The sequence below is a fragment of the Chlamydotis macqueenii genome, chromosome 7, assembly GCF_036417535.1.
Source record: "Chlamydotis macqueenii isolate bChlMac1 chromosome 7, bChlMac1.mat, whole genome shotgun sequence".
NCBI classification, from domain to species: domain Eukaryota; kingdom Metazoa; phylum Chordata; class Aves; order Otidiformes; family Otididae; genus Chlamydotis; species Chlamydotis macqueenii.
The window spans coordinates 22,008,229-22,022,912 of record NC_141562.1 but is presented as its reverse complement, the minus strand read 5'-3'; the positions used below and the strand labels follow the sequence as shown (position 1 = coordinate 22,022,912).

General features: G+C 39.2%; 1 protein-coding gene across 2 annotated transcripts in view; it reads right to left on the bottom strand.

Annotated features, from left to right (window-relative positions):
- Positions 1-14,684, bottom strand: part of TBC1D12 (TBC1 domain family member 12) — a 50,416-nt gene that overhangs the window by 10,273 nt on the left and 25,459 nt on the right. Inside the window, exons 3-7 of one of the 2 annotated variants that reach the window (XM_086752462.1) lie at positions 14,381-14,437; positions 6,478-6,593; positions 3,221-3,303; positions 1,044-1,161; positions 593-699 (exon numbers count right to left, since the gene is read on the bottom strand). In XM_086752462.1, the coding sequence (XP_086608588.1) occupies positions 593-699; positions 1,044-1,161; positions 3,221-3,303; positions 6,478-6,593; positions 14,381-14,437 (481 nt within the window). The remainder of the gene's footprint in view (positions 1-592; positions 700-1,043; positions 1,162-3,220; positions 3,304-6,477; positions 6,594-14,380; positions 14,438-14,684) is intronic. The other variant, XM_086752464.1, reaches the window with a different exon arrangement.

Sequence of the window (14,684 nt, the reverse complement as noted above, 5' to 3'; positions counted from 1 at the left end):
CAAAACAAAAGCACATTAAGTGTTCTTGGGTTTGGTGGTGGCGTTTGGTTTCCTCTTAACCGCTCACGGGAAAGAGGAGAATCTATCACATGGTCACCACTAACCACTGGAGTACCACTTTACACAGTTCTATAGTGTGCACTGTATTATGCTTTATTCTGTGCTGAACATGCAAATTACAAGAGGGAAATCAGGTCTTAAATAATTCAAATTTGTATTTTTGTGAATGCATTAGAACACTTCCAGTTAATCAAAATAATTCATTATTAAGGCGCTTCCCCTTTCCACTCTCTTAAGAGAGCAAAGCTACAAATTCTCAATTTTAAACTTTTTTTTTTTTTTTAGGGGAGGAGTGCCACCTTAACTCTTGTAAGACTAAAATGTTTTTGTAAGCAGGTTTTTGAACATTGTTTCCATAATCTATCAGGCTATGATGTTTAATTGCAAAAACCACCTGTTCCTATGGTTGTGAAATACAGTTCTTCAAAAAGCAAACAATAGCCTGATTTATATTTTTTTAACAAAAGCATAAGTTTTTATTTGAAAATAACCAACTTAATTTTGCATTAAAATGTGATCTGTTAAGGCATACCAGGAGTGATATTTAATTCGTTTCCCACAGCTAGACTCCAAACCTTCCCACGTACACTTGGAGGTAATCCCTGCCACCACAGCTCTCGAACTCTTCGGGTAGCACGCCTAAGATAGGGAAGCGGGGAGGGGGGAAAAAAGGCAGCACATATTGCACATCTTGTTTTCTAAAATCACTGGACAACTTACAAGCAAGATAACATACTATTTCCCAAATAAATAGTCAAGGATCTCTGCTTATGCTAAAGCCTCATTAAAAAAAGACCCCAAAACATCAGGCTCCCGAAAGAACATTTCATGTTGCTCTTTTATAACCTCACACTATATCATGGCAACAAAACTGACTTCCTGACAAAACAGAAAGGAAAAGAAAAATAAAGTATGTGGTTCCTCTGCTTCCAGAGGAGAAACAAGCCAGCCTTGCCTTATTTACATAACAAAGTTTTACTTACATGCCTTCCCAGTTAGGTAGTATTTCATTGACCCAAATCACCATAGCACTAGCAATATTCTCTTCTTGCTTGAAACGCTCTCTCATTATTTTTTTCCTTTTATGTGCTTCTTTAATTTCTGTTAAGCATAACATGTTAATAATTTCGTATGAGTTTATATAAATTATTAGGTATATAATTCAGCAATTATCTATTTAGATGATGTCTGAAAGAGATCAAGGGTAAATTACAGTTGCACATGAACTAGCTGGTACTATTTCTGTTGATTTTAAGTGTATTCCTCTGGAAATTTTTTAATCTAAGCCATCTTTAAGTTATTCAAACACACAGTGATTTAAACAAGTGAAAATCTGGCTAGAAAACTCTTAGCACTCTTTTCTGCAGTACACAGAATGACTAAAAAGCAAGTACATCATCAATGCTGTTTTTCCTGTAATGAATTTCACATTACGTTCTACTAAAACCTTACTTATTACTTAGGCTAATCAGCAATAATTACAGATAATTATTGAAAAGTACAATTCTACATCCACTTTTAAATTATTCAAATTTTACTGAAACTTACACCTTGACAGAATACATGCTTTCTTACACCTTGACAGAATACATGCTTTCTTACACCTTGACAGAATACATGCTTTCTTACACCTTGACAGAATACATGCTTTCTTACACCTTGACAGAATACATGCTTTCTTACACCTTGACAGAATACATGCTTTCTTACACCTTGACAGAATACATGCTTTCTTACACCTTGACAGAATACATGCTTTCTTACACCTTGACAGAATACATGCTTTCTTACACCTTGACAGAATACATGCTTTCTTACACCTTGACAGAATACATGCTTTCTTACACCTTGACAGAATACATGCTTTCTTACACCTTGACAGAATACATGCTTTCTTACACCTTGACAGAATACATGCTTTCTTACACCTTGACAGAATACATGCTTTCTTACACCTTGACAGAATACATGCTTTCTTACACCTTGACAGAATACATGCTTTCTTTTCTGGAAAGAGGACAGATCTGAGACAAAGCCACAATGCTGAACACAAGAAAAGTATTCTGCCTCCTGTTAAAAAAGGATTATTCGTAGATCCTTCTTATTAAAAAAGAGTAAAAGAAGGACAGAGCAGTGCTACCTTGACATCACTAAGAACCACTGTAAAATTGCAGCAAGCCATTTTTTTATTTATGCATGCATTAAACACACCGACAGAGTAAATCTGCCATCTCTGGTACACTGATATGGCTGACCAGCTTATTTAGGTTCTTATTAAAGCTTTGAGTGTAGCTATAGTTACTTTAATGAATACTAGGGCATACATACTATAAACACTACACAGGGCTGACCCTCCAAAGATACAGTTAGAGAACACGGCCACAGATCACACCTTACAAGATGCACACCACAAGAGAGGAGTGAAATGAGTTGTCACATGACTTGAATTTCTTATTACATCTTTCAGACTGAGCTGCCACAGACCCACAGAGGCTCAATCAGTTCAGAAGCCTGTATCTCTGACAACAGCCCAAGTAAAACATGCAGCACAGATTCTTAAAATAGCTTATTTCCCCAATACTAAGCACAAGACTACTAAAGTCCTATCAACAGCTATTCATAGATTGACAGAGGACCAGATGCTACAAATATGATTAATTTAAAAAACAGATCTAGTGGGAGTAGGAAGGTTCACACAGGTACAGCTGGTTGGAAAAAAACCCTAAAGTTTCCATCTGTCTTCGCACTGGAATTGATCTCAAATTCCTGAAAAAAAGCCAGATCTTTAAGCAGTCAGCTTTATTATACTTTGGCTCTCAGAGGCAACTGCAGCAACACAGCTTGAAAAATGAGTTTGAGTATCCAGAAATTTTCTAGCTGATCACATTACACAAGTCATTTGGGGGGGGGGGGGGGGGGGGCCCACAGGAATCATCAAAAGGTTAAACTGACTTCTGAACCTAGTTACATTCACTGTAGTGTAGTAAGAAAACAATTTGATAATTGAGTTGTTTTTAACTGCGTGCACATATGTACCAGAGAAAAATCTAGATATTAAACAAGATTGTTCTTTACTGTTCCTGCTAGCCTACAAGCCAGAAATTACTTTATTTTTGTTGCACATTTAAAAATTTATAGTGATTATTGGCAGTTAACATACCTCGTTTTTTTGCCTCTGCCACCATCTCATCATATTCTTGTCGGTGACGTAAAGCCTCCTCCACTGATTTGGCAGGAAGATTTCTGAAAACAAGTTGATCCTGAATTCAATGCACACAAATGACTTTCGGAACCATTTCTAGGCTTCTCTCTAAGTTGAGCTTTGGGGCTGTCACACTACCAGTGTTTCAGTAATAGCAGCAGAGAACTACCAGATGTTTACTGCTTCTGTTTATTAGTTCTACTACATCTTCCCCCAAAACAGGGTTATTAGATTTGTTGATCATCTGGAATGTTGCTCAAATGAAGTTTGCATGAAGTAAAAAAAGGGAAACATCAATATTTTATATAGTTACTTATTGCAATGCATTTCTGCACATGCATATTTTAATCATTAAATATACCTGCATATTGATACTCCATTTGTTCATATGAAATCTATGATGATGTATTTTCAGTAAAAGGTAAAGTTTTTTATTCATTACAGTCAGCCCTTTAAAACTCCCTAAAAAAGAAGACAGGTTTACTAAAGGAAGGATGGATCTCCATTTATGGCAGAGCTAAAGCTAAGGAAGCTTGCTGCAGTGCTACAAGTTCACCAGCTTAAAATGTGTTTGGTTATTGGCTGCATAGTGACGCCCTAATTGCCAAACACACACTTCCTTTTGACCAAGTAGACTCATTCCAAAACAAATCAGAACAAAATGTTTAGTCTCAGACTCTTACCCAATCTCTAGTCTACTTTGGTTCAAAATAAACAGAAGACAGTTTTGTCTTAATACAGAAAAAAAAAGCTTTCTATCTCCTCTTATACAAGCAGAAAAGACCACTTATTAATATTTCCAATGAAAGTCAGAGCAGAATATATTTTCAAGGATGAGATTGTGGCAACGTATTACATACTTGCGATGGCACAACAGTTTGAAACAAGCAGAAGTGTCATTTGTAAAAACATACTTATGTTAGTTTTTGAATTGTGATATTTTGAAAGTACAGAAAAGCACGAGCAAATCAGTTACTGTATATCTTATCTTCAGCATAAAGTAAAAGAAACAATGCATTTACCAAAAAAAACAAACATAGCAATTCGTACCTCCATTCACGACATTTCTGTCTTAGCACTGAATGAGCTCTCACTAGAGAGAACATCAAAGAAAACCCTGTATGTTCTATTTTCCTTTTCCCAACTGGAACCGATTAGAGCAAACATTTAACAGTGCCATCACAAGCTTTCTCAAGGTGCAATCTGAAAGCTTTGCTCTCCTCAGAGCATGTGTTCCTAGTCAGCAGGTCCTCCTCTTTCCTTCAGATTGCTGAAGACTGTTGTACTGGGTTTGCGTGGCAAGGTTTTGGTAGTGAGGGGGCTACAAGGGTGGCTTCTGTGAGAAGCTGCTAGAAGCTTCCCCCGTGTCTGACAGAAGCAATGCTGGTCAGCTCCCAGACGGACCCGCCACTGGCCAAGGCCGAGCCTATCAGTAACGGTGGTAGCGCCTCTGTGATAACATATTTAAGACGGGGGAAAAAACCACTGGAAAAACAGCAGAGAGAGAAGAGTGAGAATATGGGAGAGGAACAAAACTGCAGGCATCCAGGTCAGTGGAGAAGGAGGGGGAGGAGTAATGCGTCTCCTGGCCAAGATTCCCCTGCAGCCCATAGTGACGACCATGGTGGAGCAGGTTGTCCCCCTGCAGCCCATGGAGGCCCACAGAGGAGCAGAGATCCACCTGCAGCCCGGGGAGGACCCCACACAGGGGCAGGCAGATGCCTGAAGGAGGCGTAGCCCATGAAGGACCCACGCTGGAGCAGGGTCCTGGCAGGAGCTGCGGACCCATGGAGAGAGGAGCCCACACTGGAGCAGGTTTGCTGGGAGGGCTTGTGACTCCTTGGGGGACCCATGCTGGAGCAGTCTGTTCCTGAAGGACTGCACTCCATGGAAGGGACCCACGCTGGAGTAGTTTGTGAAGCACCACAGCCAGTGGGAAGGACTCATGATGGAGAACTTCAGGGAGGACTGTCTCCCATGTCAGGGACCCCACATTGGAGCAAGAGAGGAATGTGAGGAGGAATGCCGCGCCTTCACCTGAGGAGGAAGGCGCGGCAGAAACAATGTGTGATAAACTGACCACAACCTCCATTTCCTGTCCCTCTGTGTCACTGGCAGGGAGGAGGTAGAGAACTTGGGAGTAAAGTTAAGCCTGGGAAGAAGGGAGGGGTGGGGGGGATGGTGCTTTTAAGATTTGGTTTTGTTTCTCATTACCCTACTCCAGTTTGGTTGTTAATAATTTTCCCCAAGTCGAGTCTGTTTCACTCGTGACAGTAATTGCTGAATTACCTCTCCCTGTCCTTATCTCGACCCGCAAGCCTTTTGCTTGTTTTCTCTCCCCAGCCCGCCTAGGGAGGGGGAAGGGTGAGCAAGCAGCCACGTGGTGCTAAACTGCCAGCTGGGGCTAAACCACAACAACTGTATAACTAAAAATACTGACCAATTTATTACCCATTTTTCATTACTGTTCTTATTTGTACCTAATGCAGTTTTTGTTGCATCTTCATCTGCTGTTTCCTTGCCTTCAGCTGTAGTTCTAAGGCACCACAAAAACATAACTGGAACAGGGGCAAGGAACAGTTTCACTGAACACTCACCTTGGTACCAAAGCATTTAACTGCAGTTGCCAGATACAAAATGAGCATTAAGCATTTATGAGAGGAAGGTATTTCTTGTCTTTGAAAAGGTAACTCTTCCCACTGTTACCCAATACTTTTTCTCTTTTTCTTTTTTAAAAAAAAAACCAAACAACAACAACAAAAAAAAACCAAACCCAAAAACACCAGAACACTCTTCCAGTAAGCCAAGTCCAGGTTTGCTGAAGTAACAACTGCCACTGCTAAGTCTTCCCAACTGGTACAGGAAATTAACTTTCCCAAATGGGGGAAGGAGAAAGGAGTTTCACTTCACTGAAACGGCAGTGAAGAAATCCACAAAAAGTCTTCAGGAATTTTCCTGATTAAGGGTGCCCACAACACTGTCACAGGCAGCTGTGATATACAGTAGATAAACAGACTAGTCATCCTATTACAGTGAAAAAGAATTCCTCATACAGACTATAATATACTTAAAGGTTCTTCTGGAAGTATTTGTTAGGCTATTACCTGGGATGGAATAATCCAATGATACTTTTGTGTAAGACTTGTGAAGTTTAGCTCATCAGAAGCATATCTAAAATGCAGTCACCATCAGTTCCACAGCAGAATCATACTTACGCTGGTCGATCCTCCAAGATCAAAGCAGTAGTTGAAAGTGGTTCAAATTCAATATTTTTACGTCTTGCTGATGGAGGTGGAGGTTTATACATTCTTCCTGTCCGTGCTTCATATTCCTAAACAACATTATTGATAAAAATTAAGTTTCAACTTTCAGCCTCCCTTCTAATTAGTAAGCATAATATTACTTAACACTTACTAAATAAAGTTAAATTATTTAATATTAAAGTATGTCATGGTTTTGTTAGTGAGGGGGGGCCTAAGGTGGTAGCTTCTGTAGGAAACTGCTAGAAGTCGCTCCCCTTTGTTCAGTGGACTTGGCCGGGCCTAGGGCGGACCTGCTGCTGGCCAAAGCCGAGCCGATTGGTAGCAGAACGTCCCGTGATAACGCCTCTGTGATAACGTATTTAAGAAGGGGAAAACAGGAGGAAAAAAAAAAAAAAGAGAGGAGAGAAGATGTGAAGAAGCTGAGCAGGGGCAGAGGCGCAGAGGGGGAGGGCGCAGGGCTCATGGGCCTTGCAGGCCTCACCCTCTGGCCTCTCGCCAGGCGGCCGACTGGGCCCAACTCAGTCCGGCACAGCTGCAAGAAGTGGAGAGGAGATGAGAAGTGAATAAGATGTAAAAAAGATCCCGAGAGACATCTACCAGCCTGTTGTGAGGAACGGCTGCAGACATCAAGGTCAGTTCAGAAGTGAGGGGGAGGAGTAATGCGGCTCCTGGCCAAGATTCCCCTGCAGCCTGTGGTGACGACCATGGTGGAGCAGGTTGTCCCCCTGCAGCCCATGGAGGTCCACGGAGGAGCAGAGATCCACTTGGAGCCCATGAAGGACCCCGTACCGGGGGAGGTGGATGCCTGAAGGCGGCTGTGGCCCGTGGAGGGCCCGCTGGGACAGCTGTTCTGAAGGGACTGAACTCCGTGGAAGAGATGACCCACGCCGGAGCAGTTCCACGAAGGACTGTGGCGTAGGGGTGGGACCCCCACAACAGAGCAGGGGAGGAATGTGAGGAGTTCTTCCCCCGACCATGAAGCAGCGGCGTGAAACAACATATGATGAACTGACCGCAACCCCCATTCCCTCTTCCCCCCTGTGCCGCTCAGGGAGGGGAAGGTAGTAGAGATAATGTTAAGCTTGGGAAGAGGGAGGGGTGGGGGGAGGTTATCTTGTTCTCTGTCTCATTATCCTGCTGTTTGTAGTAATAAAGAATAGTTTTCCCCAAGTCGAGTCTGTTTTGCCTGTGGCGGTAACTTTAAGGATTTCTCCCTGTCCTTATCTCAAACCTTGAGCCGTTTTTCCTTATATTTTCTCTCCCTGTTCTCTCGGAAGGTGGGGGGAGTGAGAGACCACGTAGTCTGGTCCCGATCAGGGCTGAACTAAGACAGCAAGGAGCTAACATTACAAATTGAAATTGTTTATAGCAAGACAGTGCAGCTTTCTAGGATTGCTAAGTAAAGATGAATGACAAAGCAGTTTCTCGTATCAATGCTTAATCTATTCTAGTTCAATATTACTACTGAGCACCCAACAATCAGTTACAGCTAGGAAATCTGCATGATCTTCCCAAACTAATTAACTGTGCAACTATATTTAAGTAAACTGTGAAGTTGACCAAAAAAACCCCAACCAACCAAACAACAGCAAAAACCACTAATCAAGAACATGTATGTCTTCCCACTTCATTCCTTTTGATTCTAGCCACCTTTAAGATCTGGTAACTCTCACCTTTCTGAAGCCTTTAGTAAGACCATCAAACCCACATTGTTGAGAACTACCTACACTATACTCAGTAACAATATAACAATATTTATCATTACAAGTCTGTTTCACATAATTTCTTCCTAAGAGGTTAAAACATGCAATCTACATAGAAATAAAAAAAAAAAATTAAGAGTCTTTAATACACAGAAGATTCTGAGGAAGAAAGTGTCCCATTCCTTTTTCCACAGAACAACTCAACAAAACAGAAATATGAGACAGTCTTCAGGAAAAAGTCTAGACAGAGCCAGATGAAACTCTCAAATCTCCTGTTCCCTCTTTTTTAGCTTCTGTAAATAAGAAATTACTGCTGAGCTACTGGGAAACCCCTTCTTATGATCCAGCAAATCGTAAAAGGTTATCTGTGAGAAGACTTTAAATTTATTCCCAAACCAAGTTAGCTTGTGGGTTCACGCTCTCGTTAGGCATGAAGGCTGAATACTAGTTTCTCCACAAGTCTTCCACATGTTGGAATTCAAATATAAAATACTAAGAGTTGAAAAATAATCTTTTTAAGAGAAAAAGTTTAAGGCACTTTAGTAAAGTGTTTTCACAGATCACACAGCTCTATTCTTATGCACAGCCAACTGAGCTCTAACTTGTACAGGCTATCTTTTTTTTTATCTAAAGACAGTTTGTTCTTGTACATCTGTTGCTTTAGTAATTGTGTAAGTAAATTCAGTCTCAGATTAAACAAAAAGTCTTAAGTCATCAAAAATTAAAAAAAAATCAATTACTAATTAGGTCATGTATTTTCCCAATCAAACATAACAAGCTGTAAACACTGCTCCCAAATGAATCTCTCAGCTAATACACAGCTTCTTGTACACATTAGTTCTCCCAGGAAGCTTTACACATTCAGTGTTCATTGACAGCAGTATAGAAACAGAGCTGACAAATTTAAAGCTACTGTATAGCTTAAAAGTTCAGTACACAGTTGAAGTCCATAAAGTTCAATGGGAAAAGATCTCGTACAAACACGACAGTAGCCTCAGATTTCCAGAGAAGATATAAAGTGTTTGCCCAGCACTAAGGTGTATTAACACTTGCTGCTCAACAGCCCCCTTACCATATCCATTTTAACAATCTCTAACAAATTTTCTGTTCTTCCATGTTGGGCATAATATATTAAACGATCTAAAAAGTATAACTTCAATGAAGACATGTTAATCTCATCTCAAGATGAAGTTTCCACAGAATCACTGAGGTTGGAAGGGACCTCTGGAGATCATCTAGTCCAGTGTTCCTGCTCAAAGCAAGTTTAACTACAGCAGGTTGCACAGGGGCTTGTTCAGCCAGATTTTTAATACCACCAAGGACAGAGACACCAGTCTTGCTAGACAGAGGCTACAGCACTCAGTATTCCCAAGTGGTTTCCCATCCAAGCACTAACCAGGCTGAACCTGTTGGCTTCAGAGATCAGAGGAGATCAGGTATGTTCACAGTGGTAAGGCCACATGCACTACATGCCACTACACTTCTCACATTCTGAGGTGTTATCTGGACTTCTTACCCTTTTCTTTTTCTGGTTTGTGGGAGTCAAAACAACAATAGTTTAACTGATGAGAAAAGGTGATTCCACCTCCACAAAACAAAAGCCAAAGAATGGTTCTCAAACATTCTCAGCATCTTTTGAAGTGTTTGGGTTTTCCCCCCAGATCTTTAGCTATCCTTCCAGCCATCCACTCTTTAACCACTGTATCATACTCTGCCCCATGGGAGCATACCAAATAATTCATTTTGTTAGTGCTCTGGAAAGGCAGGCACAAACCTATAGCAACCAGCCTGCTATTTCAAGGACAGGAGAAGCTCTGTTGCTTTTCTCTCTATAAGAAAAGCCCAGGTATGCACCTTGTAAAGAAAAAGAGAGCGAGCAACTGTTTCCTATCATCATTTATACATATATTCACACTAAAAATCTAATTCTTCGTAAAGACAGTAACTTAAAAGCTACTAGCCAACCGTTCTTAAATACAACTTAGTTCTAAATACTTCTAAGTCTCTGGCCAAGAACAATGGCTATACAAGTTTTCTAGAACATATTCCTCTCCTGAGGGATGGCTCCTAAGACAACTTTTGATTGAAAATAATATGCAACCAACATAATTTGGCACATTCCAACAAGCATCTTGAACATCTGGACATACAGAATCACTGGAGTTCTGTTGTAATTCACACAAGCACAAGAAAAGTCAGAAACCCAACATTCACTGTATGCATGAATATACATACTCCTAAGCCTCAAATTATTTCACTACACCTAAAACAATAAAGACATTACAGGCACTCCTACGATGCTTTATACCTCGGGATACCCCAATATATTCTTAAATTAGGAACGCACCCTGTGGTATCACCCAGCATCCAGTCTGCAGTACAGTAGCAACCTCATCTCTCATATGGTAAAAGTTCTGATTTCCTTTCACACTTTTCAGCACCTCATAACAAGAGTCACAAAATCAAGTTCATTTAGTGGTCTGAGATGAGGAAGCTCAAACAGTACCAATCTTTTCAACATTCCTGCATACCTAATTTGTATGCAAGTTAAATAAAAAAAAGCAGTGCAAGATGGACATTAGAAATGGAGCCACTCTTACCTTTTTATTACAAACAACACATCTGAATAGTGCTAGTGCTTCTGGCTATCGTACGTGCTAAGAACTGATATACTATTTCCAAAGCAATGGATGGGAAAAAAAAAAAAAAAAAATCTTCAACAGGAATTTCCTCAAAAGGCAGAACTCATTACCCAACTGTTTCTGGAACTACAAACACTTTATGAACAGTTGGTTTTTGCAAGAAAAGAAAACATGCACAGAAAAGGAAGACTGTAAGCGTTACTAGAAAGAGTCAAAGCAGAGACCAAAATAACTCCAAGCTCAAACTGTCACAGCTGCACATTCCTCAAGATGCAATATATTCCAAAGTATCAGAACTTCCCAATGAAAGATGCTGCTTCTTCAAGAAGCCTATGCTCTAGGAAATTTATTTGGAGATTAGACCCCAGAAGCATCAGACATATATGGAATTCACCAGTTCCTGCAACTAAAATACCTTCTTTTTCCTAGAATATTTTGTATGAATAGACGCAAATAATCCAATAGTCTTAACCACACATTTGATTCAGAATCTAAAATTCTTGGCATGGGATAAAAAGCTTGACCTGACATAGAATTTCACTTTAAAAGGTGTGAACTAATACTCTTTCATAACAAGGTAAAAATACAATTTAAAGCTAAATGTCAAATGCTTAACACACATGGCATATGTCAGAGCATGGAACAGTTGGCAGCTAAGATTCAAGACTATGTAAGATGTGTTTATGAAAAAAAAAAAATTTGGAACTGTATGGCTTCAATAGTTTAGGGAATGTTTTTTAAAAAAATCTTTATTGCAGCTTATCTGCTATTTATTAAAATATAGAGAACATTTCACAATCCTAAAATAGATAAAGAAAAACAAATCTCAGCTTTAATAGAAAGTAAGAATACTTATCTCCTTACTAAGGCTGCAATTGCATCCTCTCATCTACTGCCAATAATAAACCTGTTAAGAGGCTAAAAGCATGTTTTTCCTGAAAAGCACTGTGACAATATGTTTATGAGCACTTTGATATGTGGAGCAACTTGTATTTCTGGTATTTATTCCTACAGTAGTACAGGTAAGTCTATTAACCTACAGACAGATAAAAAGTTAAATTAGGCTGGGAAAAAAAAAGTCTTGTGCTTATAAACCGCCTTTGTGTTTAAGAAGATAAAGATATCCTAAGTTTAACTTCTTTAAAAAAACAAACAAAAACTAAAACCCCCAAATGCCATGTGTTTTAAACAAAAGAAAAATAATAGACTTGCACAGGTCTTTATTGTCTGCACCTTTTTGATATCTACATGGAAAACAAAAAACTCAAGTTTCTTTCATCCTTCCTCAGAAGAACCATAAGACAGCTAGACCATTCAGAGCTACTTTAGAGATCTCTAAACACTACTGGATTGCACTGTGTAACGTATGCATAGTTGCCCATAGTTGCTTCTTCCAGCATCTAAGCAAACTAACTTACAGAAGGAAAACCAGCTGCATCGCAGCATTCCAAAAGCATTAGTTGACCCTAAGTAGGGTATGCTTGTGGGGATAAAGTATTTAACTAAGCATGCACATAATGATTCAATTTGAGAAGACAAACTTGCATCTATAGTGCCCAAACTATAAAGCTTTAAAGGAATAAATATTTACCATTAAATTTAACATGTGTCTTGCTGGCATAAGTTTTGATCTATCTAGGATCCAACAACAAAAGCTGAACTCCTGGAAATGAGTGATAAAAGCCTTGGATTACAAGGATTTTGAAAGTCCTCACAGTTCTGAAAGAACCAATTATACAGATTAAGCACCACAGATCCAATTATGTTTTATGTATGCTGGAGGAGAAAGTGACCTGATCGGCAACACTGAATTAACCCTCAGTATCTGAAGGATTGCCTCTATTTACAATAGTATAAATTAGTATGTCAAGGCATACTAATACTTCAACTAAACAGAGCATTCACCCTGTGTATTACAGGTTTTTTTAACATGCTTTACTCCCTCAAAATTTTAAGCCCAATACAGGTTTTAGTCAATCATGACTTCTGTTGAGGAAACAATGGGGCTTGCCATATATTCTGCAAGTGGTTTTAAACCTCTCCCTCCTCTACACAAAATGTGCAACTGTGGAGCAGATGAGCCTCTAAAAACATCTATATGATTACTTTCACAATATTGTACAGCTAACTAGAAACACAATGACAAAAGATTACTTCCCTTCATTTCAAGCAGAGTTGATCATTCAAGAATGAAGGCATTAATGGAATCACTTAGGAGAGTACCCACCTACATCACCTTAATAAAACTAATAGAAAATTTGTGTAAGAAGAATTTCTACTAATGCATAAGGATTCCTTCCTGTATCATCATGTGTCCCCCTCCCCAGGTTAAATGCTAGAATTGCTGAGCTACTGGTTACAAGGTGATTAATAACAAAGAAGTGCTTATAGCAAGAGTGGATGTCACCAAAAAATTCCGAGTCATAAACTAGACATTTTTCCAGAACTAACGCCAGATGCTATCAGGACAGACGGAACAGTACATTCTTTCCTAACTTGCAGGCAATATAGAAAGAAGAACCTACACTGATGGAGGGGAAAGTGCTAATCCTCACACAGTAAGACAGAACACCAAACAAATACCAAAGAGTTTCTAGGTCAACCTTCCAAAGTAATGCCATCCATCTTCACTTGTTAAATAGCCAATTAAGGAAAAAATAAAACAAACAAACAAGTTGCATCAAGTTTCATCTTTTGTTGTTTACAAAAGAGCATGAAGCCAGAGGATTTGGGCCCAATAAAGAAGAGCTGAGAGTGGCTGGACCATGTAACACGAACCAGAGGCATCACATATCAACTAGCAGTTGCACTACTGCTCTGTTTCACAAAGCCAGAGTAACAGATTCACAAAACAAAAAAGCCAACTTGTACTACCCCTGTTTAACATAGGGTGTGGGATTACATTAAAAGTTTTCAAAGTAACAGGCACGTGCGTCAAACCAATTTCAGAAGGATACCTGCCACAGCAAATAGAAGTCCTAATAGCATATAACAAAAGTTTCAACAGCTACTTCTAAGTTTCCAGTTTCATATTGGAAATAGTGATTAAAAGCATCTGAGTTCTGAAATGCCACAGTTAATAGCTTGTGTGACCTAGTGACAGGGGAAAAAAAAAGATTCTAGGATATCAATTTTCAAAGCTAATACAAGGTGTTCAAAAATATTACAAATTAAGCCTTTTAACAACTTTTACCATTAAGCAAGGAGGCACAGCAAACATAGAAAGTAGATTACTGTCAAGCTCTAGCATTACCTATTTTCTGCTATTTAAGAACATGCAATATAAACAGTAACAATAATATTCTATCACTTTAAGTTGTTAGTGATACTTATGTGTGAAGTTTATTTGCTTATTTATTTTACTAATGGTATCTAATGAGTTGATGGTTAGTGCCACAAAATATTCATGCTACTGTGAAAATGTGATGTTTGTTCTATTTTAATGAGTGCTACATAGTCCCATGCATGCCATTGAATACAACTAGAATAAATATATATTAAATTTCATACCCCTGTGTTTAACAGACTGAGAGCAGATATTGACGCAAGACTGCCAGAACTGTCATCCTAATGAGAAAAACAGAAGCAAAGCCTTAGTGAATAAATGAAGAAAAAGACCATTACAATATAGCAACATGCAAGCCAAAATTTAAATTCACATGTAAACTATTTATACTCTGTGTCTGAAGAAATATGATGTGGTTGTTCATCATTCTCCTCCAGCCCTCAAAAATATACAAAAACACATACAAAGACTTCCCACTTGTGCAAGATGTGCATAGATGTCTCACTATCTTTCTGTTTTAATTGAAGT